Here is a 26,075-nt window from a genome sequence, read left to right on the forward strand (position 1 = left end):
ACTTAGGAGATGAGAAAGATAAGACTGGAGGCTGAATGAACAGTCAAGGGCTGTTTCAAGAATCCAGTCAAGGACAGGGGCACCTGGGTGCCTCAGTCAGTTAAGGATCCATCCGACTCTTGATTTTGGTCCAGGTCATAATCTCAGAGTCGTGAGATGGGAGCCCCGCACCTGGCTCTGCAATGAATGTGGAACCTGCTTAAGATTCTCTCTTGACTCACAGGGAACAAAATACGGGCTGCTATAGGGGAGATGGGTGGAGGGATGGGGTAACTGGGTAATGGGCATAAAGGAAGGGTATTTGAAGTAATGAGCGGTGTTGCATGCAACTGATGAATCAATGACTTCTACTTTTTTTTTTATTTTTTATTATTTTTTATTATTTTTTTTTAAAGATTTTTATTTATTTATTCGACAGAGATAGAGACAGCCAGCGAGAGAGGGAACACAAGCAGGGGAGTGGGAGAGGAAGAAGCAGGCTCATAGCGGAGGAGCCTGATGTGGGGCTCGATCCCGTAACACCGGGATCACGCCCTGAGCCGAAGGCAGACGCTTAAACCGCTGTGCCACCCAGGCGCCCCAATGACTTCTACTTCTGAAACTAATTATACAGTACATGTTAATTAAATTGAATTTAAATGAAAAAGAAGATTTTCTTTCTCTTTCTTCTCTGCCCCTCTGTGCACATGTGTATGCTCTCTCTCTCAAAATAAAAAACAAAAACCAAAAATACCTTTAAAATAATCCAAATTATAAAAGTCAGAACGAATCTTTAGGTCTGGTGATGTAAAGAAGTAGACACATTCCTAATATAGTAAGGGAGTAAAACAGACAGGATTTGCTCTTTCCCTAATAGGAACAGGAAGTAGGAAGAGTAATGAGTAATTTTTAGTTTTTTTTTTTTTTTTTTGGTTTTATTTACTTAGGGGTGTTTGGGTGGCTCAGTTGGTTAAGCGTCTGCCTTCGGCTCAGGTCACAATCCTAGGGTCCTGGGATTGGGGCCCCGCATCGGGTTCCCTGCTCAGTGGAGGGCCTGCTTCTCCCTCTCCTGCTCCCCCTGCTTGTGTTCTCTCTCTCTCTCTGCCAAATAAATAAAATAAAATAAAAATATTTAATTTATTTAATTTATTTAAGAGAGATTGAGAGAGCAGGTGGAAGAGCAGACGGAGAGGAACAAGCAGACCCCATGCTGAATACAGAGCCCAACTCGGAGCTTGATCCCAGGACCCTGAGATCATGATGTGAGCCAAAATCAAGAGTTGGTTGCTCAACTAACTGAGTCACTGCGGCACCTTAGCAATTTTAGGTTTTAAGGAATTGGAAGGTGGCGGCACCTTCTTTGAGACAGAGGACACACAAGGAAGCATGGGTTTATTTTGTATTTTTATTTTTTTTTTAAGATTTTATTCATTTATCTGAAAGGGAGAGCAATAAAAGGGGGAGCGAGAGAGGGAGAAGCAGGCCCTCCGCTGAGCAGGGAGCCTAATACGGGGCTTGATCCAGGACCCTAGCATCACGACCCGAGCCGAAGGCAGACACTTAACCTACTGAGCCACCCAGGTGCCCCGGAAGCATGGGTTTAAAGAAGAGATCAGCTGAGGGTAAAATGCCAAAAGGACATCTAAATACAGGTTTTCATGAGACTATTTAATAAAGAGGGCTGGGATTCAGAAGTGATACAGATTTGTAAGTTAATAGTATATTAGAGTACCTGTAGCCACAGGAGTCAATGACATCACTCAGGGAGAACTGATAGAATTAGAAATCTAGAGGAACTTTTTTTTTGTTTTTTTTTTACGATTTATTCATTTATTTTAGAAAGAGAGCAAGTGGAGGGGTAGGGAGGAACAGAGGGAGAGAAGCAGACTCCCCTCTGGGCGTGGAGCCTGATGTGGAGTTCCATCCCATGAGCCCGAAATCACAACCTGAGCCAAAATCAAGAGTTGGACACTTGGGGCGCCTGGGTGGCTCAGTCGATTAAGTGCCTGGCTTCAGCTTAGGTCATGATCCTGGCGTCCCAGGACCGAGCCTAGCATTGGGCTCCCTGCTCAGTGGGAAGTCAGCTTCTCCTTCTCCCTCTTCCCTACCCTTCCTCGTGTTCTCTCTCTCTCAAATAAATAAATAAAATCCTAAAAAAAAAAAAAAAAAGGTTGGACACTTAACCGACCGAGCCACCCAGGTGCCCCCAGAGGAACTTCTAAACTTCTGGAGGAGTCAGTGGAGAACCTAGGAAGCATCAGATTTAAATGAATAGATATACAGAGGGAAAAACTCATGAAGGAGACTAGGAAGAAGCTACAGAGTTAAGAAGAAAACTCAGAAGAGATCCCAAAGATACAGAAGTACATGGGATACAGGAGAGCTAGAACGGTATCTTCATCAAAATGGAAAGGCACAATGTGATACATCATATTAACAGAATAAAGGACAAAACCACATCATCTCAATAGCTATACTTCTTCATAACAAAAACACTCAACAAACTTGGAACAGAAGGGAACTTCAACTTGATAAAGAGCATCAATGAAAACCCCACAGCTAATATCATACTTAACAGTGAAACAATGAATGCTTTCCCCCTTAGATCAGAGACAAAACAAAGATGTCTGCTCTTGTCATTTCTATTTTACATAGTACTGGAGGTCCTAGCCAGGGCAGTTAGGCAAGCAAAGAAATTAAAAGGGTGTCCAGATTGGAAAGAAAGAAGTTAAAAAAAAAAGAAAAAGAAAGAAAGCTAATACATGAGTGTGGCTGCCACGGTTGCTGAAGGCTTGGGGGGGAGACACATGGAGTTGCAGGATTTGATTTCTGACTGGCTTCCACTTCCCAGTGAACAAGGTCATTTGCTCATCAAGAGGAACTGCTACAAGTTGAAATGAGCTTTTATGGAAAATGGGAAAGAGCTGTTTAAAGTCATAATCTTTTTTTTTTTTTTAAGATTTTATTTATTTATTTGACAGAGATAGAGACAGCCAGCGAGAGAGGGAACACAAGCAGGGGGAGTGGGAGAGGGAGAAGCAGGCTCATAGCGGAGGAGCCTGATGTGGGGCTCGGTCCCAGGACTCCGGGATCACACCCTGAGCTGAAGGCAGATGCTTAACGACTGAGCCACCGAGGTGCCCCTAAAGTCTTAATCTTGTTACAAATGATGGAGCAGGCAATCTAGGCTAGATGAGAAAGAAGACAAGACAAAAGGGCTGCTAACAGGGTCAAAATGCAGGAGAGGTCAAAGGTTTAGATGTACCAGTGAGCCAAAGAACAACCAAAATAGGAATAGGGAAAAAGAGAGTTGCTTTATGTTTGGAGTCTACTACTACTAGAGTTTAAGAACTCAGACATGAGGTAGGGTCCTGGGTGTGGCCACTGATAAGGTAGCAAGAACTGAATGGACATTAGGGTGTTAATTAGGTTAAATATTTAACCTACCGTTAAGCAGACTCAGACTATACCTAGCAGAAACAGAAAAGGTATACAGCTACCTAAGTAAAGCAACACTAAAGGCAGTAATTCCTTACAACACTGACTACTTCTCACACAACTAAATGCTAGAAAAGCTTTTCCAGGCCTCCTAGATGCTCCATGGCCTTTTTAGACTTCAAGCACCCTGGCCCCACTTCAACAGCTCATCAGTCCCATGACCTCCTGAAACTTAGATAACAAAACAGCACAGACAGATTGCTTTTCCTGCCCCAGTTGAAGTGAGTAAAGATCTGAGAAACAGCATCAGAACAAGATTAAGAAAAACTTTTTAGTTTTGGGCCTATGATCTTCCATAACCCGTTAATGTACTTGCTATTAATTAGTTACGTATTTTAGAAAGATTTATTTATTTATTTATTTGAGAGAAAGAGAGAGAACATGCGTGCATGGGTGGGGGGGGGCAGAGGGCGAGAGACTCTTAAGCAGACTCCATGCTGATGTGGGGCTCAATCTCACAACCCTGAGATCATGACCTGAGTGGAAATCGAAAGTCCAACGCTTAACCAACTGCACCACTCAGGTGTCCTGCTACTAATTATTTGCAAAACACTTTCCTGTCTTTTTAGAATTTCTCCCAAAACACCATATGCTGATATTAAAAGGGTTATTACAATGTATCACATCATTATCTCTATTAAGCATGTATTCGTTTGGGAGGAAGAAAAATCTACATTGATGTGAGAAAACTTATGAAATCCTAAGATTTCTGAAAGCTATTTCTAAAGCTGATCTATACAATTAATAATCACTCACCTATCATTTTTTAAAAAGATCTTACTTGTTTATTTGAGAGAGAGTGAGTAAGAGAGCACAAGCAGGGGGAGAAGCAGGGGGAGCGGCAGGCAGAGGGAGAGGGAGAAGCAGGTTCCCCACTGAGCAGGGAGCCTGACTCGGGGCTCGATCCCAGGACTTTGGAATCATGACAAGAGCTGAAGGCAGAGGCTTAACCGACTGAGCCACTCAGGGGCCCCTCATTCACTTATCATTTTAACAAATACTTACTTGTCAGCTACTATTCTAAAGTACTGAGGATACAATGGTGAAAAATTAAAGCTTTACTTTCAGAGAGCTTATATTTTAGTAGAGGGAGACAAATAATAAATATACAAATTTTAAAAATACATATATATATATATGGGGCGCCAGGGTGGCTCAGTAGGTTAAGTGTGTGACTCTTCATTTAGGCTCAGGTCGTGATCTCAGGGTCCTGGGACTGAGTCTTGGGACTGAGTCCTGCGACAAGATCTGCTTGAGATTCTCTTCCTCTCCCTCTGCACCTTCCTGCTCCCTGCTCTTGCATATGCTCTAAAATAAATAAATCTAAAAAAAAAATACAGATATGTAATTTCAGATAGCACTAAGGGATTTGGCAATGGGATAGAGTACGTGGAGCATGAGGCTCCTTTAGCACAAGTGGCCTTGAGCTGGTAATACCACACCTCACTGTATACCTATGATGCTCTACCAATTATTATTAAGGTTTTGGTCCAGGCCATGAATAAAGTTGAGGAAAAACAAACACATAACGGTAAAAAATTGATGACAGCATTCTATATCATGTGTTCTTTGGCAATTCTACTCACAAATTATTTTTGCTTTTTATAATTCATAATATAAAACCAGCATTCTTTACAATTCCTAGTTACAAACGACCAATGCCAGTATCACATACCACACGTACACTTGTGAACGCACCCATGCTTAAGTGCTATGTTTCTGTGATCTTGAGTTACTTCATACCCTTTAAAAAAAACGTGTTCTCTCTACTGCTAGACTTAGGACATTTTATTGTCATTGTCATGTCCACTAAAACCAAACCAGAAGGCCAAATTTATATACACAATCTTGATCTTGATGTTGACTTATAAGAAAACTGGCACCATGCTACATTTCTTTTTTGCTAAAATTGAGAGTTAATTTTGTCATCCAAATATAAATCCCAAGATCTGTATTGCCCACCCATTAAAAATTTTTTGCCAGTACTGTGAATGAAGAAATCTTTAAAGCTCAATTGCATCAATTTTTCTATTTGCACCGTAACAGTTTTCAGGCAGGGAGGGAGGAAGAGTAGGAGCAATCGCACTGTAGAAGGTCAGTGAAAGAGATCAAAAGTCAATGATTAACCCAAAAATAATCTGGAATTCTTTAGCTTAAGCGCCTTGCTGGGATTCCCCATAAGGTTTCAGAGGACTCCAAACTCAAATTTAAGAAACAATCAAGTTGATAACCCTGTTCCTTAAGAAGTTCACGGTTCAGGATGAAGATCAATATCCCATGTAGTGACCTGACTGACCCTTATTTCTTCAATTAATCTACTTAAATTCTTCTGAAGTACCTTATTACCACTACAGAAGTGTCATTTTAAACTGCCTTGAAATATAAGAATGTTACAAAAAAGGGTCATTTCACTATTCTCTGCCTTTTCTAGTAACTCTAAAAATAAACCTTGATCACTTTGATCAATACTCACATCTTGATTATATTCCAAGAAGACGTGAAAATTTAAATCTTTTCTCAAAATAGGATGTGCAGCCACACGACATAGGAACACTTCATGCATTGCAACAGTCTTCTTGAATATTGCCAAATATTCACTAGAAACAATATACAAAATTAAAGGTAAAACACCTCATCAACTAGAAAATCATCTGCAACAATTTTTTCAACAAATACTCTGAATTATCCTAATGCAAAATTAAAGATACAAAGATATAATCCATGTAAACAAAGATTTTAGTTGAACTGTTAATAAAATATGTAAAACCCAGCTCTGAAAAGGCTTCATGCTAGTTAATAGTATTTATTATATTTAAATGTTAATATTTTTAGGTTTTATAGACCTTTCTTCCTATGCAAATTGATGTTAAAGGTAACTACAGAGGGGCTTGTTTTCAGCTCGAGAGAAAGTATACTACAAATTATCTGATACAATCTTTACGACTCAATTTCTAGATAATTACTGCATTTAAACACCTTTATACAAAATAAAATAAAAAACCCAAACCTCAGTAAACATATTTTTGACATTAACATTATTTTCATCTAATGACCCAAACACACAAGAAAAAAGCATACCGCAGAGACTGATTTTTGTCATTACATTGAAAAACTGTGTTTAAAATATTTTAATATCATCAGTGAATCACAGCGATCATATAGTAATACATGTCAGTTGGAAAAAAGAAACACTCAAGGAAAAGACCCAATATTCTTGCTTCAACTACGTGCAAGGAGGATAAATTTTACATACCAGCAAACCAGCAGGACCAATGTTGGGAGAAGTTTGATCTCTGTGAGGGTAGTCATTCAGTGAAGACAAAAAAGAAGGATGCAGAGGATGGAGGTAGCAGTAGAATAAACCCAAGGTTCTCTGTTATCCAACCCCTAACCAGACCACAAAAGAATCATGATCAGGGCCACTGGAAAACCACAGATTCTTTAATATTAATGTGCTCTGCTAATTTCCAGTTTTCAGTCTTATAACTATAAAAGTATAGATCTCTGTCTGCTCTCAGACTATTGCTTGCACCCAGCATGGACAAAAGTCTTAAAATACCTGACACCTTACACTTTGACAAAAAAGATCTACTTTACTAATTTATCTTGTCAAATGAATTTAGCATTCTTTTTTTTTTGTAAAGATTTTATTTATTTATTACACAGAGATAGAAACAGCCAGCGAGAGAGGGAACACAAGCAGGGGAAGTGGGAGAGGAAGGAGCAGGCTCATAGCGGAGAAGCCTGATGTGGGGCTCGATCCCACAACGCCGGGATCACGCCCTGAGCCGAAGGCAGACGCTTAACCGCTGTGCCACCCAGGCGCCCCTGAATTTAGCATTCTGAAGAGGAGTCTAGCAGCCATGTGGATATATGCTTAAAAGCTGCAACTAAGTGGAAGAGGAGAAAAGCAAATGCATGAAGAGGAGAAATGACCAGAAAAAGAGTGATGGAGGTGACGATGATGACGCAAGGAAAGTATCTCCTTGTATAGTTCCCAAAATACAGAAAAATAATATACTGCAAATCTAATATTACTTCAAATGTTAATAAAAGGGAACAGATTTGGTATTTTTAGCAAGTATGCCAAAAATAAAATAGAAACTATCTCAAAATTTTTCAAGGATTTAATACATTTCTAGTATATGTGAAACTAATAATCATTTAATGAAAAACATTTTAAAATTATTCTCTTGTTACTTTGCTCCTATTCTTTTTCCTTCAGCCAGAAGCCAGAGGCAGAAAAAAGGAGGGCAAAAATTACACACACACGCACACATACACACACATATATTTTTAGAAAAGAAAACAGAATATATGCAGAGTTGCTCAATGCATATTTCTATGAGAAATAGAAGTTTAGGTAGTATGCACATATCTAAAAAAGAAAACCAGGTTGGCAATGACTAAGACCTTGTAAATAAAAAACAAGTTACAGTCTGCTTTAAAAAGTCATGTTTCCCTTTCCACTATTTTTTAATAAAGTTTTGGATCCTCTGTTTTCAATTTCCAGAGTCTAATTAAAACATTAATTTAAAGAATTTTACAATGCAGATAATTATTCTATAATTTTCCTGTAGGCTCTGATCATGATCATTAAAACTGGTTGTTTGGCTTAAACCTGCATCTTTCAGAAAGGATCACTGTGGTGAAACGATGAAAAGGATAGGATATCAGGGAGCACAGAAAAAAGGCATTAAAACAAACACAATTAACAAAAGCAACAACAAAAATCACATACGCTTCCAGTTCTTGTTTCATCTTTGTGAATTCTTCCTTTGTCATGGACCCTTCTCCTTCTCCAAGCTTCTGCAGTTTTTCCCTTGAAGCATCAAAATCAGGTCTTGGTGGTGCTGGTGGGATCTGTAAGAGAACCAAGTCACTAATTTAAAGACAATTTTCTATTTCACAGCAGTTGTACTACTGCCACCATAAAAGACTGTCTCTGGGAGAGCTAAAGACATCATGAATGAACACGACACCAGGAATATCCCAATTCAACGTAGAGAATTTGATTAGGTCCGTTGCGCCAAGGGAGAAATACAGCAGAGCACTATTTTCTAGTACCAGAACACTAGTTCCCAAACTTTAATCTGCAGATTCCTATATGGCAACTTAGAGTCCTCAAATGTATATGCACGTTAAGCTCTAACTATACACTAGAAGCAGATGCACCCCATTTTTCAGAAGTATGTAAATGGTTTGATTAAATATAAATATGTTTTTAATTAAGGAATTCATAGAAGCTTTATGCTATTCTGTTTTTAAAGTTCATGAATGCCAACAGTATTGATCCAGCAAGGAATGTTAAAAAGGGTTCCTAAATTGGAGAAGTGTATCAGAAGCCAAAAGCACTGACTTCAAACCAAGAGAACAAGACAGGGTTTAATGACTAGTATCATTCTATTCACTCACAGTGGGTACGTAACACTTACCTTAAATAAAAACATAAGAATTAGAAGAGACATATCATTCAAGCAAAGGATAAAGAAGTTGTTTATCTTAAGAGGAAGAGCCTACAAGTAGGAACTGTTATCAGGAAATGATGGGAAATAAAGAAAGAAAGAAGATAAGAAGAACAGATAAGTAGGGGAAAGCTAAAGAATGAATACAAGAAAAGGGTGATGCTTGAGGAGAGCAAAAGGGAAGAAAAAGCATCAAGTACAGCTGAGTACACATTCGCTGATGCCTGTACGCCGCATCTACTATGTGCCAGGAATGATGCTAAACAATGTGCATATAAAGATAAATAAGATGTGGTTTTTGTTTTTTTTTTTAAAGATTTTATTTATATGTCAGAGAGAGAGAGAGCACAAGGGGGGGGGACTGCAGGCAGAGGGAGAAGCAGGCTCCCCGATAAGCAAGGAGCCCGATGTGGGACTTGATCCCAGGACCCTGTGATCATGACCTGAGCTGAAGGCAGGCATCCAACCATCTGAGTCACCCAGGCATCCCTAAATAAGACCAGGTCTTGATCTTTGAGGAGTGTTTAGCCTGTAGAAGGACATGGTAGTAAGAAAATGCCATTAGACAAGATGAAGAAGAAAAGGTGGAAATAAGATGGGAAGAGAAGGAGGAGCTTCCAGGTTGGCAAGGACACTGACATGCTGGGAAGCTGGAAGGTGGTACACTGGACAGGGTATGAAAGTTCTGCACCAATCCCCTCTCCCTGTACCTTGTCCTATGCATCTCTTCCCTTTGGGCTGTTCCTGAGCTGATCCTTTATATAGACTGGTATTTTTTTTAAAAGAAAAAGAAAAAAGAAAGGAAAAAAAAAAAAAAGAATGCACAAGAATGCACTGCCAGTTGTCCACCAAATTCTGAGTTATACAAAGAAAAAGCAAATGATTGAAAAGGAGTGGCCACAAGGATAGAGATAGAACCAGATAAGGATGATTTCAAGGAGATCAAATGAAACTGAATTTCAGGAATCTGAGTGTGGTCAACAGCTGAGCACAACACCTGATGCATACTTAGATTAGATAACCTCTTCAGGAACCCTCCAACTCTAAATATCTGTCTACCTAAGGGTTCAAAACTGGTATGGTTTATAACACCCCCTTAATCTCTAGGGAAAGCCCATTTCAATTTCAATAAACAGTAAGAATTTAAGTTTAAATGAAGGAGCATAAGATATCCATATCTCCACACTCTCAAACCAAGACAATTCAGGATAAAAGGTTGTAGTCAATTGTGTTTTGTAATTGACAATTTTTAAAAATCACGCAGTTCACTAAAATGCTAAACAAGATTTAACACATAAAGTATCTAAAAAGCTTCTAGAAAGTTGGATTAAAATGGAACCCCAACACTTACGATGTAACCCGCATAGTCTTCATTTTCAACGAAGGAATCATGAAGCCAGATAAATTCCTCATGTTGTCGAACAACGGAAAACTCATTTTGCTTAAAATTTGGCAATGAACTCTGCAAAGATAGAGATTCTCTTGAAGAAAAATCAAAATTACACTAAATGGCTTTTAATAAACATTTTTAATCTTGTTTCCTTAAATTAGTCTTATATGAATGATTACCGGTACTTTAACACGCCATTATGAAAACTCTGAGACACCCAGAAAAAAATTATCCTGGGATCTTTGAGAAAGTAAGTTGACAGCCTCTTATTGTATTGTACTGCTACCATTACTTAAAAGTTATTTATATATATCAAACTCAACTACTCAAAGGTAAGTAGATCTATGATCTGAAAATGTGCCTGAGAGCTAAAATCCAAGAAGAAAATAATTTGTAAGACAGTAATTTATTTGTTTTAAAAGATTTTATTTATTTATTTGAGAGAGAGAGAGAGAGAGAAGGTGGGTGGGTGGGGGGAGAGGGACAAGCCTGAGATCATCATCTGAGCCAAAATCAAGAGTCAGAGGCTTAACCAACTGAGCCACCCAGGTGCCCCGTAAGACAGTAATATAATTAACTAAAAGAACAAAACTGAAAACAAGAATAGTGAAACATGTTAAAAAGTCTAGAGAAAATTAAATTTGCATTACATCTAGGTTCTGTGATTCTTAAATGTTAATCTTTAAAAACTACATTAAAAACAAGTACATTCCCTAAAACTGTTTGTTAAAATAAAAGCAATGAATTATAAACTAAAATATGGTTTCCTTCTAATTATGTTCAAAAACCAAAGTTCTAGTCAATATACGTCATATGCAACATTTGCACAATAAATAGTTAAAATAATAACAAGGACAAAATCACATTTACCTTTGTGTGCACAGTGAATTTTACTTTATCTCTCTCACTGAGAGCGTCAGAAATGTCCACCTGCAGAGCAGCATCACTCTGAAGATCTACGTTTATTGCTTTAAGCTAGAAAAAGATAATACCTTAATGAAAAATTCTGTGAGCTTATATAGAATTTAATGCTTTTCTCAGACATTAAGATAATGCAAAAACAAAACAAAAATAACAAAAGAATCTTAACTCCAAAAGGTACTCAAGTTCATTTAAACCTCATATGTATTTTGGGAAGGCAGGTGCTTTGGGTATGTTATTATCTTCATCAATTGTCATTCTATACCATTCAACTATGCTTTGTATGAGTCGATGTGCTAACAAGGATTCATTATAATTTCACTCAAAAAGTAAACTATTTTTTCTCTCTTCTATTCTCTGCCATTGTGGTGTGTGTGGTTGACTTGTTCCTCACCATGGATGATAGCAGGGAAGTCTGGAAGGCACCCTAATCTAGGAGCTTGGATGGCCTGGGTTTGAATCCCATCTCTGCACATTAATACTCTGATTTGGGTCTTCTCACAAAACCCGTCAAGCAATTCCTGGACAAGAAACAAAAGCAGACTCGTCCCATTCCCCAGTGCATTCAGATGAAAGCTGGTAACAAAATCAGGTACAACTTCAAGAAGAGGCACTGGAAAAGAGCCAAGCTGGTCTATAAGGAATGGCACAAATATTTATGCTGCATGGTCACATACTCATATCCTCTCACTCTATAACATCACTGCTACCTGAGCAATGGACACGTTTTATCAGGGAAATGATTCTTCTCTGTTACTATGCTTCTGCACCAGTTGGCTGGTTCAGTAATAAATTTGTGAGACCTTTTGTTTGAAAAAAAATAAATACATAAAATAAACTATCTTCCAAGAAGATGGTCCATTAAAGTTCAAGTGTTCTAAAATCAAGGACAGTATCAAACTTTTTTCTTTTTTTAAAGATTTTATTTATTTATTTGAGAGACAGAAAGAGCATGAGAGCAGGGTAAGGGGCAGAGGGAGAAGCAGACTCCCCGCTGAGCAGGGAGCCCGATGTGGGGCTCAATCCAGGGACTCCAGGATCATGACCTGAGCTGAAGGCAGACACTTAACTGACTAAGCCACCCAGGTGCCCAGGAAAGTATCTACCTTTTAGAACAAGAAAAATAATGAAAAGAATATTGTCTAGGGGTGCATGGGTGGCTCAGTCAGTTGGGCATCTGCCTTCTGCTTGGGTCATGATCTTGGGGTCCTGGGATTGAGCCCCACACCAGGCTCCTTGCTCAGTGGGGAGCCTGCTTCTCCCTCTCCCCATCCCCCACTCACACTCTCAATCTCTCAAATAATAAATAAAATCTTAAAGAAAAAGAATACTGGCTAATAATTTTAACTCTATTACTTAATTCAGGAATAAACAATGAAACTATTAAACACAGTTAAATATATTACATATAACATATGTAAAATGCTAAGAAAAATGGTAACATAATAAATACTCAACTACCGCCTGTGATACAAATTAAATCTCACATTTTACTCTACAAGCTTTACTACATTCAAAGAATTGAATATGTTCTCTATTTAGTGCTTTCATTTACTTGTCATTGAGACTTCTTTACTCATAATTTTTTAAAAAAAAACAAACTACACCCGAAGTGGGGCTCAAACTCACAACCCTGAGATTGAGTCACATGCTCCAACGGAACCAGCCAGATGCCCCTCTATTTTATAATGCTTATCATTAATTCTATTTATAATTCTTAAATTTCATCATTTTTTCTTCCCTTTAAACAAATATACATTCTAAAATGTTTGACTAATTTGGAGCTTATTAAAAAAATCAAATACACTAAAAGATGAAAATAAAGTCTTAGCTGCAAAGATATGAAATATTTAAAGTCTAATTAATTACACAGCTTACTTCAAATACTGTAGTTGTAAAACCCAGGACTTATTTTGGGAATCTCACCTAGTCATTGGCATTTCACTTTTTTTTAAAGATTTATTTATTTGTCACAGAGAGAAAGAGAGAGAGAGAGTGTGTGCGAGTGAGCACGAACAGGTGGAGTAGCAGGGGGAGTAGCAGGCGGAGGGAGATGCAGGCTCCCCGCTGAGCAAGGAGCCCAATGCGGGACTGGATATCCAGGACCCTGGGATCATTACCCCAGCCAAAGGCAGATGCTGAACCAACTGAGACCCCCTGGCGTCCCATCATCAGCATTTCAAATTTTAATTACGATGTAAATGGAAAAAAATGCTGGAAGCAAAACTGTCTGTCTGATCTGTCATATATTTAAAAATGCATATTTGGGGCGCCTGCGTAGCGCAGTTGGTAATCATCTGACTCTTGATTTCAGCTCAGGTCATGATCTCAGGGAGGTGAGATCAAGCCCTACTACCCGCTCTGTGTAGGGAATTCTCTCCCTCCCTCCGCCCCTCTTCCTGCTTGCACATGTGCACGCGCTCTAATAAATAAATCTTTTTAAGATTTCATTTATTTGTCAGAGAGAGAGAGAGCATAAGCACAAGCAGGGGGAGTGGCAGGCAGAGGGAAAAGCAGGCTCCTTGCCAAGCAAGGAGCCAGACACGGCGGCGGGGGGGGGGGGGGCCTCTATCCCAGGACGGAGATCATGACCTGAGCCGAAGGCAGTTGCCTAACCGACTGAACCACCCAGCCACCCCCTGGGTGCTTGTTAAAAATACAGAACCCCAGGCCCTACCACAGACTTATAACAGTCTTCAGAGATTCTTAACCATAGAAAACAAACAGGGTTGCTGGTGGAGAGGCGGATAGGGGGATGGAGTAACTGGGAGATGGGCATTAAGGAGGGCAAGTGATATGAGCACTGGGTGTTATACACAACTGATGAATAACTGAAACTAATGATATACTGTATGTTAATTAACTGCATTTAAATAAAATCAAAATTTAAAAAATCTTCAGGGAAAAAGCCTTAAAAACTGTGTTTGAGGGGCGCCTGGGTGGCTCAGTTGTTAAGCATCTGCCTTCAGCTCAGGTCATGATCCCAGGGTCCTGGGATCGAGCTCCGCATGGGGCTCCCTGCTTGGCGGGAAGCCTGCTTCTCTCTCTCTCACTCCCCCTGCTGGTGTTCCCTCTCTCGCTGTGTCTCTCTGGCCAATTAATAAATAAAATCTTTGTTTTATTATTATTATTTTTTAAGATTTTATTTTATTTATTTGACAGAGACAGCCAGAGAGAGAGGGAACACAAGCGGGGGGAGTGGGAGAGGAAGAAGCAGGCTCCTAGCGGAGGAGCCTGATGTGGGGCTCGATCCCAGAACGCTGGGATCACGCCCTGAGCCCAAGGCAGACGCTTAACAACTGCGCCACCCAGGTGCCCCTATAAATAAAATCTTCAACAACAACAACAACAACAAAAGAACAAAACTGTGTTTGGGAAATCTAGCCTAGATTTATAGAGTTGCTTTACCTTTACAGTCTGTCAAAATTTCATCTCAACTGCTAATATTTTTAATGATTATATAAAACAGTGTTGCCGGATTTCATATCTATATGTACATTTTTATTTTCAGATTTAACTGTTGCATTATCAATGTGGAAACACACTTTTCAGGATTTCTACATCTGAATAATTGTTACTGATCTTCCAATTTCAGATTATTCCAAATTATTATTTCTTTCTTCTATTTCCTTATCCCCATATATCACATACACCCCCCCTTTTTCTGACAGTACACTTGGCTTTTTAAAATTGTAACTTTTTAAAAATAACATTCTTATATATTTACTGCTTTTGTTCTTGGATTCTTTTTAGGTATACCTTACATACATGAAATGCAGATTTTAAGTATATAGTTTGAAGACAAATACACAGGTTACTTCCCTGTGATCATTACCACAATCATCTCCAGGAGTTCCCTCCTTTATGTTTCTACTCCTTTACTTTTCACCTCTTCTGTAAATTCTCTTTTGTATGCCTTATTAAAGTTCGTAGCCATTCACATAGTGCCTTAATGGCCATTAATCCAATCTATCATTTGTCTTTTTCATTCTTTTAGCAACTATATTCTAGAATTGATCTCAGCAAAAGTGCAGGAATCATAAATGCAGTCACAGCAAAATGCTGGTGGTGAGATTGTGACTCCTTTGATTTATATTTCATAGTAAATTCAAAATACCAGCTGAACTGTTCATCCTGATATTGCATCTTTCTACAGTCAGTTCTAGCATACACTTCATACCTCAATTATTTATTTCCCCATTTCCTGAGCTTACAGAGAAAAGGAGACATAAAGGAATTATTTTGTTTGGTAATAAGATTTGCTTCACACACATTAGGGTTTTTTTTAAAGTCCTGTTTCTAATAACTAAGATGTATAGTGGAAAAGCCAGACAATAAAATGAAATCATCCCCCACATAAACACAAAATTTCCACTGAAAGCTAATCTGCTATATTTCATCAAATCTAGATGCATATTTTGCGCATTTTAACATTTGAAATAGGAATGCCTTGTAACTGATGACAAATTTCGGTTTAACTGAAAATATTTTTTCTTTCTTGGTGGTACATAAAAGAAAGTATACCTTCCAATCAATTGTTCCTTAGATTTGATAAAGTAACATATTGTAAATTTAGTGTTAATTACATTAAACGCACACAAGACTTTTCAGGCATATTTTCTTTTTTTCTTTAAAGTTAATAATGTTAGAGAGTTTTTATCAAGGGAAAATGAAACCAAAAAACTTGTGATTCGGGGGCGCCTGGGTGGCACAGTGGTTAAGCGTCTGCCTTCGGCTCAGGGCGTGATCCTGGCGTTATGGGATCGAGCCCCACATCAGGCTCCTCTGCTATGAGCCTGCTTCTTCCTCTCCCACTCCCCCTGCTTGTGTTCCCTCTCTCGCTGGCTGTCTCTATCTCTGTCAAATAAATAAATAAAATCTTTAAAAAACAAAACAAAACAAAAAAAAACTTGTGATTCGCCAACATTTAATTAACTGAAACTACTGAGGTCGCTGTGAGGAAATTCTCATTCGATGATATTCACTGGTTTAATCCTTATCTAGGCTGATAAACTTTGTATTCTTTTGTCAGAGACTGACTAGGTTAAACATTTGTGTCAAGGTCAAGAGAAAGACTTGGCAGGGAAAATGGATTAAGCAACATAAATACATATCATTAAAAAGATAATTTAGGGGTGCCTGGGTGGCTCAGTTGGTAAAGCATCTGAGTTCAGCTCAGGTCATGATCCCAGGGTCCTGGGATTGAGTGTCAGCGGCAGGCTCCTCACTCAGCCGCTGAGAGGGGAGTCTGCTTGTCCCTCTGCACTTCCCTCCCCTTGTGCTGTCTCTCTCAAGTTAAAAAAAATAATAATAATAAGATAAAGACACTGCCCTATTGCTGATTAATTTTCCACATATAATTTAGTAAAGAAGACATTCACTACTAAATTACTATACTGACTCATTTACTATAAAGTATCTACCCTAAAACATTCCTAAAAAATTAGTTGTTCATCTTTTGGCGGAAAAACAAATGTACAGAGATGAGTGGACGGTGGAGGAAGAAAAGGAAATTAACTCTATTGCAATAGCCTCCCAACTGGTGTCTTGCTTCTACCTTTTACTCTCTTCAGTCTATTCCTTACAGAGCTACCAGAAGATCCCATGAAACTAAAGATCATTTCTCTACTCAAAACCTTAGGGGGCCCCACTTGGAGAAAAGCTGAAGTCCTTACAGGGGTCTCCCAGGCCCTACAAAATTTGTATCTGACACCCTCTCTCAGGCTAATCGACTATTCCTCTGGCTCACTGTAAACCTGCCATATGACCTCCTTGTTGTTCCTTAAACACAGGGGCATGCTGCCACTTCAGGAGTCTTTGCATTTACTGTTTCCTCTACCTGGAATATTCTGCCCCCAGATATCTATCTGCATAACTAACTCCTTCATTTTCTTCAAGTATTTACCAAAATGTCACCTTCTCACGAAGGTCTTCCCTGGCAACCCTAAGACTACAGCTCAACTCCCCTCCACTCCCAAACAATCCCTATCCCTCCCTCATTTTTTTTCATACCACTTGTTTACCATCTACTAGATTTTGTTTTTTTATTTTTTTTTAAAGATTTTATTTATTTATTCGACAGAGATAGAGACAGCCAGTGAGAGAGGGAACACAAGCAGGGGGAGTGGGAGAGGAAGAAGCAGGCTCATAGCAGAGGAGCCCGATGTGGGGCTAGATCCCATAACGCCGGGATCACGCCCTGAGCCGAAGGCAGACGCTTAACCGCTGTGCCACCCAGATGCCCCATAGATTTTGTTTTTTTAATAGTCCTCCCAAACTAGAATGTCAGTTTTGTGAGGACGTAGATTTTTGTTTTGTTCATTGCTATAGTTCTAGTGGCAGACTTCAATAAATACATGTTGAATGGAGAGAAGGGTAGAAAGAAAGGTGGTAATCATAACTGGGCTAAGAAACTGTAATTACAGTACATGGAAAACCCCTGAGACAGACAGAAGTAAATTCCATTAGGCTCACTAATTCAGGACAAATTTTAAATCTGTTTAACTCCTAGCTCAGATAGGATTTTGGAAGTCCTATAATATACCATTTCTTTTTTTTTTTTTTTTAAGATTTTTTTTATTTATTTATTCGACAGAGACAGAGACAGCCAGCGAGAGAGGGAACACAAGCAGGGGGAGTGGGAGAGGAAGAAGCAGGCTCCCAGCCGAGGAGCCCGATGTGGGACTCGATCCCATAATGCCGGGATCACGCCCTGAGCCGAAGGCAGACGCTTAACCGCTGTGCCACCCAGGCGCCCCATTTCTATTATTATTTTATAGCAGTCAACTCTGTGGTTGATTATATATACATTTTCTGGAAATTAGCATATGCAACCAGATTTCCTCTCATACGCTGTACCAGAAACAACAAAACATTACTAGGGTCACATGATATGTCACTCCAACGCCTTTTTTTTTTTTTTTTAAAAGACTTATTTATTTACTTTAGAGAGAAAGCACGTGCACACAAGGGGGCAGAGGGAGAGGGAAAGGGAGAGAACCAGATTCCCTACTGAGTGCAGAGCCCAAGGCGGGGCTGGATCTCAGAACCATGAGATCATGACCTAACCTAAAATCAAGAGTCAGGCGCTTAACTGACCTGAGCCATCCAGGAGCCCCATCCAATGCCTTTCCTGATGGTCTCGCAACTCCTGCTCTTTTGCCATACCCAGCTTGCAAATTCTCGTAACTGGTATTAATCCAATCATCAACTCTCTGCTTTTACACTTTGAGCTGCTGAGTGTGACTAGATAAAGTCGTAACTGGCATTTGCAACCAGATTTCCTCTCACATACCATATCAAGACACAATAAAACATTACTATGCTATTACTAGGGTAGTACTAACGGTGTCCACCGCTGAATTCCCTCCAAGTCAAAATTAATACTTTACTCTTTAGACAACATACTAATATGCATTTATTTAATAAACTTTTTAAAATATTTATTTATTTATTTATTTATTTATTTATTTATTTATGAGACAGAGAGAGAGAGAGAGCGTGCGCGCACAAGCAGGGGGACCTGCAGGCAGAGGGAGAAGCAGGTTCTCCTGAGCAAGGAGCCTGATGTGGGACTTGATCCCAGAACCCTGGGATCATGACCTGAGCCAAAGGCAGCCACTTAACTGACTGAGCCACCGAGGCATCCCTTTAATGAAAAAAGATTTATCCACTTACCTGAGAGAGGGAGAGAGCATGAGTGGGGGGGTGGAGCAGAGGGAGAGGGTGAAAATCTCCAGCAGACTCCTCACCGAGTGCAGAGCCAGCCTGACGGGTGGGGGGTGTGTGTCTGGATCTCATGACCCTGAGACCATGATCAGAATCAAAATCAAGAGCCAGGCGCTTAACCAACTATGCTACCTAGGAACCCCTTCCCTGTACTTTTAACCAAATAATCAAATTTTCATCTTGTTTTAATAGATTTCAAACAACTGTCCTGGGTATTGTGGAGTACACATAAGGTGAACAAAAAGCCTTGCCTTCAAGAAATCGGTATTGAGGGAGACAATCAACTTTATGTAATAAAACACAAAATTAAGTACTTCCCCTTCTCTTTCCTCACCAGCTGTACTCTGTGTACAATTTAACCTTATCAACACTTCCTGTTCTGTGACCTTTCCGTATGTCTGCAGTCTGTTACCCTCTCTGCTTCCCTCCTCTTCCACTCCACTGCATGATAAGTCACTCCAATACCTTTCTTACTGGTCCCGTCAACTCTCATTGCTCTTTTGCCATACTTGGCTTGCAAATTCCCGCACTCAGGATCAATTCAACAATCACCTTTGCTTTCTGAGCTGCCTGTGTGGCTAGAGAAAAGTCACTTAAAACCACTCAACACTCCAGAGTAGATCTGCTCAGCTCTCTTCCGATTCCTTTCAGCAACTACTCCAAACTTTTACCTCCTCAACCCTCTACATTTCCAACCCCACTCTCAACAAGAGACCTGGTTTCCCACACCCCAACAAACATTTGCAGCTGTTTTGCCTTCAGACCTACCAATAAACTCTCCTACAAATAAATCTAACCTCATCATCTTTTCCACTTTTTCATAAGCAGTGTCCATCTGTCCACCGAGCATTTAATTGTGCTGTCTGCTTCATGACCTGCTCATACACTGCTCTTCTCAAGGTTACACTCAGTCTCACAAACCCTTCAACACTGAGTACCTAATTTCCAAATCCACTAACTTTTTAGTGTTCTTAACTTCTCTGCAGTATTTTGCCTCGGTGGTCATTCTAATTCCTTTAAACTCTCTCAACTTTTGGGAACTTCTCTCATATCCCTCCTACCTCTCTCAGCCCTGTCAACTGATCTATTTCTTCCCTATAACCCTTAAATGCTGGTTTCCACAGGTGCTATCTACCCTGAGCAATCTTAGCCATTCTCGACTGTAACTCCTAAATATTTATCATCAACTCAGACCTCTTCTTCTAAATTCCCAATCATACTTTCACATTACCAACTAGACATATCCGCCTACAAGTATTCACTTATTAAACACCTGAGTGCCTTCAATGTGCAAACCACTGTCCTAGGAGCTAGGGATAGGGCAGTGAAAAGACACAATCCTCACCTTTACAGATCTTTGGCAGGAAAGGGATTAGATACTTTATAGGCACTTCAAATCCAACATATATGAAACCAAACATATTATCTACCTAACTCTGTTCTTCTCTCCTGTTCCTCATTTTCTCCTTCTCCTCTGCCCAGCCCATACAGTCACTATACCTTATCAACTCTATCTCCTGAACATCTCTTTGCTATGTCCCTTCCTTCATCCTCTCTTCCACTAATTTAGTTATACCTTCATTTTTCATCTGGACTGTTACAATAGCCTATTAACTGGCTTCTCTTGTGAAAGGAAGAATCAACCCACCCTCCACATCAGAGTAATCTACAATGCTATTTTCATCTAGGCATAGGTCATTCCCAGCTTAAAATCCCAAGGGCCTCCCACTGCCTGGAATCTTAATTATTATGCACTTTACACTCAATCTACTCTATCCATTATCTACCCTTGCTTCCTGTGAGAACAAGTGCTCCAGGTGGAACCAAATTACCCACCCAGGCTATCCACTCTGCGGGCAAGCCTTCCCCTTCCCTGAGAGCCTACAAAATCCCTGGCCAATATTTAAGGCTTAGCTCATTTAGGCGATAGCACAGCAGTTGAAGAGTGCCAGACCTGGAGCTAGACTGAGCCTGAGTCTGAATCCAGCTCATACTGGCTGTTATAACCTTCAGCGAGTTATTTAATCTCTCTGAACCTCAGTTCTCCTTTCCAAACTAGAATAGTAGCAGCTACTTAACAGAGATTTGAGAATTGAGTTAATATATGGGAAGTACCTGGCTCACAGTAAATGCTACAGCAGTATGTAGCTATCATTACGTCTCCCAAAGGCAAACACTCCCTCCTTTGTACTCCCGTGGCACTTTATGATAAGTCTGTCAATATACTGTGATCGTCTTAGGGCAGGAACTTTCTCTTTTTCCTCTGCCAACATTCATCTTATCCTCTGCCAACATCATTGATGTCACATTTTTATCTAAAATAACTGTCAATAAATGTGGAATATGCTCAAACTAAATGCTGTGTAGGTACAAAAGAAAATGCAAATATCTGGCCAAGTCTTCAAAGATAAATCAAATTTCAAGTGAAAAAAAAAAGGTGAGGGAAAAAAGCATTCTACCACATTAATGAGCATGCATAAAGCAGACATTAAAGTGCCTGGACAACGACAATCAGACTAGAATATGTCTAGCGGGAAAGATATACTGAGAAATGAAGCCAGCCCGAAAGTGTCATGAACGGTGTTTAATGCTAGCCCAAGGAGTTTGAACCTTACTGCAAAAAGAACTGGGTCCAAGTAAATACTTTTGACTAGTGTCGATATATGATTTAGTCATTTAAAGTTAGGCAACTTTAAATAATGTAAAGCCTAGATTGGAAGGTAGACAGAAACGAGACACAGACCAATGACAGGTACTGCTACAATCCAGGCAAGAAATAGCAAGGACATTAAGTGGGGCCATACGAACGAAAGATGGCATAAAGAACATTTTTGAGATGAAATTAACTGGCCTCAGGGACCTGTGGGTCGGTTAAGTGTTTGCCTTTGGCTCAGGTCATGATCCCAAGGTCCTGGGATCGAGTACCGCATCCAGCTCCTTGCTCAACAGGGAGCCTACTTCTCCCTCTGCCTGCCGCACCCCTGCTTACGCTCTCCCTCTGACAAATAAATAAATAAAACCTTAAAATAAAAAAAGGAAATTAACTGGCCTCAGTGACTACTCTGATATGGAGATGAAGGATAGGATTCAGAGGTTTCTAGACTGCATGACTGGCAAAAGATAACATGACAAAGATAAGGAATAGAGAGGGAGGAGCAAAGCTAGGAGTCCAGGAGAGGTGTAGTTACTCCACCTGAAGTAATTCTGAAAATAAATGTATTATTTAGAATTCAAATCAAATGCTAAGAGAATTATGCCAACACACTGGCACCCACTGCTCTTATTTAACAAGCACATCAGAGCAAAATGTGCCCAGTTCAAAGGGCTCATTTGTTTACTAAATAATATGTTACTGTCCTTCATCTTGGGGAAAAAATAGCCTATTATATAGAGGTATGGCTGAAGAGTGGCCAGTAATTTTCAATATTGTGTATTTCTTAAAGCCTGCTTTTTAAGTCTCTCACAAAACAACATTTTCTTAAGACTATAAGATTCTCTCCTGTAACAACATTTTCTTAAGACTATAAGATTCTCTCCTGTTCCAAAAATCATGATGAAAATTTAAGGCTGCTTAAAAATGTATTTAAAAATATTGACTTTAATTTTGCAGCTCTGTATGAAATGCTTGCATTATTTCTGAATCTATGATTTATACCAAAATTCCTATTGATACATGCACTTCATGCTTTTTCTCTCTCAAGAGTTTCTTAAAAGGCTGAACAAGTTAACCTAAACTAAAAGTATAATGTCTAGAAGTTCTAATTATGGCAGTCTACTTCTATCAGAACAAACACAATATAAGGAAATTTAAACAGGCCAGATATTTCTGTTCCTGAAATGATGGAACAGCAGGATAACTGTGCAGTTGTAATCAAACTTCAGTGCACAACAGAATCTTCTTGGGTGCTTGTTGAAGTAGTGTATGGCGATTACACTGGATTTTAAAAAAAGAAGAAGAAAAAGAAGTACTAAAAAAGAGAAGTAATTATCTGTCCTTTTCCCTACTTCAGGAGATTCTGATTTACTAAGGCAGGACCCAGAAACTTTTGTTTTGTTTTTCAAACACCCCAGGTGATTCTGAAGCAAATGTTTCAGGGCCACTTTGAGAAATACTTGTAGTGGCTCTGATATCAAAAACATGGTTTAGTTTAAAGTCCACCTCTCCCACTTTTTGGTTGTGTGACCTTACACCGCTTACTTAGTTTCTCCAAGGTTCATATTTCTTGTCTGTAAAAGGTGAATACAAAAAGTTTCACAAGGATGATGAGAGAATATAATGAAACAATGCTTATACAGTACTTAACACAGTGCCCACCTATTATTACTATGATTCAACCAGTTCCACAGGACAAAAATAAGGAAGAACTGGACACATATACATATTCACCATGACAGTCTAAATGCTTCGTAATTCATAGTAATGTTTTTTCCATTTCTTTCTGGTCAGGCATACTCTTTGTCTCCCTTTCCCTTTAATTTTGTAATACATGAAAAAAGTTTTTGGACACATTATATAAGTGCTTCGAGTTTCATAAACAAATCTTACCAAAGGCATAAGGCAATGAACCCAAATATTAACCAGAAAATGCTCTGCTTTTCATTAACGTAAATGCTCAAAAAATTAATACTTCTACTTAACATTAGTCAGATTTTATAGAGAGCAAATCCTGTTTGCTTTTTCTGGTAGACCACAAAAATTGGACGCAAAGTTATCTAAGTAAAGAATGCCAACTACTTTATATTTAGAAAAATCAGTTTAATTGTACTATAATCAATTCATCTCCTTTCATTACACAACTCTACTGGCTTTCCTATTTTAAAATCCAAAATGTAATTTTTAAGTGTCCACCTAACACTACTGTCTTATCCCAGAAGACAGATACACATCTACACAGTTTTTAAAAACTCATTAGAAACTAAACTTTTTAGAAATAACCAGAAATCCTATATGATGCTTTCACACTAACTAGAAATTCTAAATGATGCTTTTGTGTAAACTGAGAAATTTACTAAAACATCATTTATAAAAGTATGCAGCCCCCTCTGTATCCTTACCATTTGAAAACTTTATAAAGCTCATCAGTTAATATGAACTACATCTTTAATATCCTACAAGAATATTTTATCACCTGCCAAAAATCGACTAACTGATGTTATCTTTCACATTATCTAACATGAATAAGTAAAGGCAAAATGGAAAACTGAAGGGCAGGCTGTTAAATGTGATGGACCCAAGGAACCCTGCTGAGCTGCAATCACCATATATCAATATTTTTCAAGTGCTCACTTGTACAAGGCACTATACAGATTACCCCCTTTCAGCCAAGGCAAATGGGGCGGCGGGGAGTGGGAGGGAGGAATCGGAGCCCTGGAGGCCCTTTCTTAAGTGGCAGGCATTTGGTCTCAAACCACTACCAAGGGAACTCCGCAGAAGATTTATTTTTTGGACATTAAGAAACTTGAAGGTACCGTGAGCTTCCAGCACTTTGCAAAATCTGGTAGGATACTGGACAAGAGTTAAGGTTCAGCAACTGTAAAATTCCTTGCAAAGGGGTAATTTAGAAAAAGCTTGTACTGTATCTGTTTTAGAAGGTGAGAAGAGTGGGCGGCAGCGGGTTCGAGGTCCACAACGGGAGAAAACTAAGGGTGCCTCCACGAAGGTCTGAAAATGGGTTTTCATAGCCCCCCAAAGTGTCGAGGGCTGGGGGTAAGGATCCAGCTCCGGCCTCCACTTCCACTTCCCACCTGCGCCCCGAGCCGGGCGGGGGAGGAGGTCCAAGGGAGGGTCCGAGTCGGGGCGGGGGACAAGAAAGCAGCCGTGGGTCCCCAGGAAATCAGAACGGAGCGGCCCCGAGGGAGGAACGGCTGCAAGAGGGCGGGGCGCGGTGCAGCAAGGAAACCGAAAGGAGGACGCTGGGGTGAAGGTGCCGCGCGACCGGGGACCCTTCCTGGCACTACACCCGGGGGCCAAGGCGGGGGCGGAAGGGTCCCGTGAGCGAGAAGGCGGCAGAACTTACTCCGCGGTCCTCCTCCGAGAGGAAGTCGGGGCCGTCGTCCAGGCCTTCCTGCGGGGTCGCCCGGCCCCGGCGCACCAGGGGAGAAGATGGAGTTGGGGAGACACAAAGGGAAACATTAGTGCTAGGCCGGCGCGGCCCCCGCGCCCGCCCCGCGCCCGCCGCCCCCACCGCGCGCCCGGGGCTCAGCGCCGCTGAGAACACCCACCATCATGGCTGCTCCGAGGCGAGGGCCAGCGCAGGCGCGCACCGCACCGCAGGGCCGGAGGGAGCCGGCAGCAGCGGGAGAGGCGGGGCTGGTGGCGGCAGGAGGAGGCGGGGTCTCGGAGCAGCCTGCCCCGCCCCGCCCTGGCGCGGAGGGCCGGGGGCCGTAAGCTGTAGGAAGAAGGAAGGCAGGGCCCTCCGCCCGAGGTTGAAGCACCCCAGTCGGAAAGGGCCCAAAGGCCCAGACCCACATGGCTGCGAGCAGTCTCGGCTGGACGGCTCTGACCCGGAAGGGGCCAAATGCCACCTGGGGAGCTGTCCAGTTTCCTTTCCCTGAGGGCTGCCGCGAAAAAACCCAAACAAGCTCCCTCCAAGAAGCCACAATAACTCGCCTAGTTTTTGTATTATGCCACACAGTAATTAATCACAATTAATATTTTGCCCATAGAAATTGTGGGAACTAAGGACCTTCACACAGCTGTAATCAAGCTTTTACTGTTGGTGAGGTAATAACCTCAGGGTTTAGGGCGCTAACGGTTGAGGACTATAAAAATGAGCTGTTCGCGTTACAAGAGTATTCCTTTCCTTTTTATGAACAAGTGCCTCCAGACCTACTCTAACTGTCCAGCCGGACAGCACCACATGGGTGTCCACAGCAATTCAAAAGACGAGACAAAATCATTCCTTAACCTTTGCCCCATGTCACCTGTTACGCACGCGCGCGCACGCACAAAGGCACACGCCATCGTTGTGCTTCCAGTCACTTAATGGCATCAGCATCTTTACATTTTTCAGACCAGAAACCTCAAAGTCCTATTCAAATCCTTCCTTCTTCTCCCCTACTCGTCACACCATTTAGTAACAAATTCTATTGCG

At 40.4% G+C, this 26,075-nt stretch overlaps 1 protein-coding gene across 3 annotated transcripts in view; it reads right to left on the reverse strand.

The window, feature by feature from the left end:
• Window positions 1-25,348, reverse strand: part of SNX6 (sorting nexin 6) — a 53,841-nt gene extending 28,493 nt beyond the window's left edge. Inside the window, exons 1-6 of one of the 3 annotated variants that reach the window (XM_045800165.2) lie at window positions 25,204-25,348; window positions 24,999-25,046; window positions 11,203-11,307; window positions 10,294-10,404; window positions 8,219-8,340; window positions 5,951-6,074 (exon numbers count right to left, since the gene is read on the reverse strand). In XM_045800165.2, the coding sequence (XP_045656121.2) occupies window positions 5,951-6,074; window positions 8,219-8,340; window positions 10,294-10,404; window positions 11,203-11,307; window positions 24,999-25,046; window positions 25,204-25,209 (516 nt within the window). In that variant the 5' untranslated portion in view covers window positions 25,210-25,348. Of the gene's footprint in view, window positions 1-5,950; window positions 6,075-8,218; window positions 8,341-10,293; window positions 10,405-11,202; window positions 11,308-11,647; window positions 11,775-18,930; window positions 19,058-24,998; window positions 25,171-25,203 lie in introns of those variants that run through there. The other 2 variants (XM_087859018.1, XM_045800176.2) reach the window with 2 other exon arrangements.
• Window positions 25,349-26,075: the final 727 nt, after the last annotated feature.

The sequence above is a fragment of the Ursus americanus genome, chromosome 35 (assembly GCF_024610735.1).
Source record: "Ursus americanus isolate L20-20 chromosome 35, mUrsAme1.1.p, whole genome shotgun sequence".
NCBI lineage: Eukaryota > Metazoa > Chordata > Mammalia > Carnivora > Ursidae > Ursus > Ursus americanus.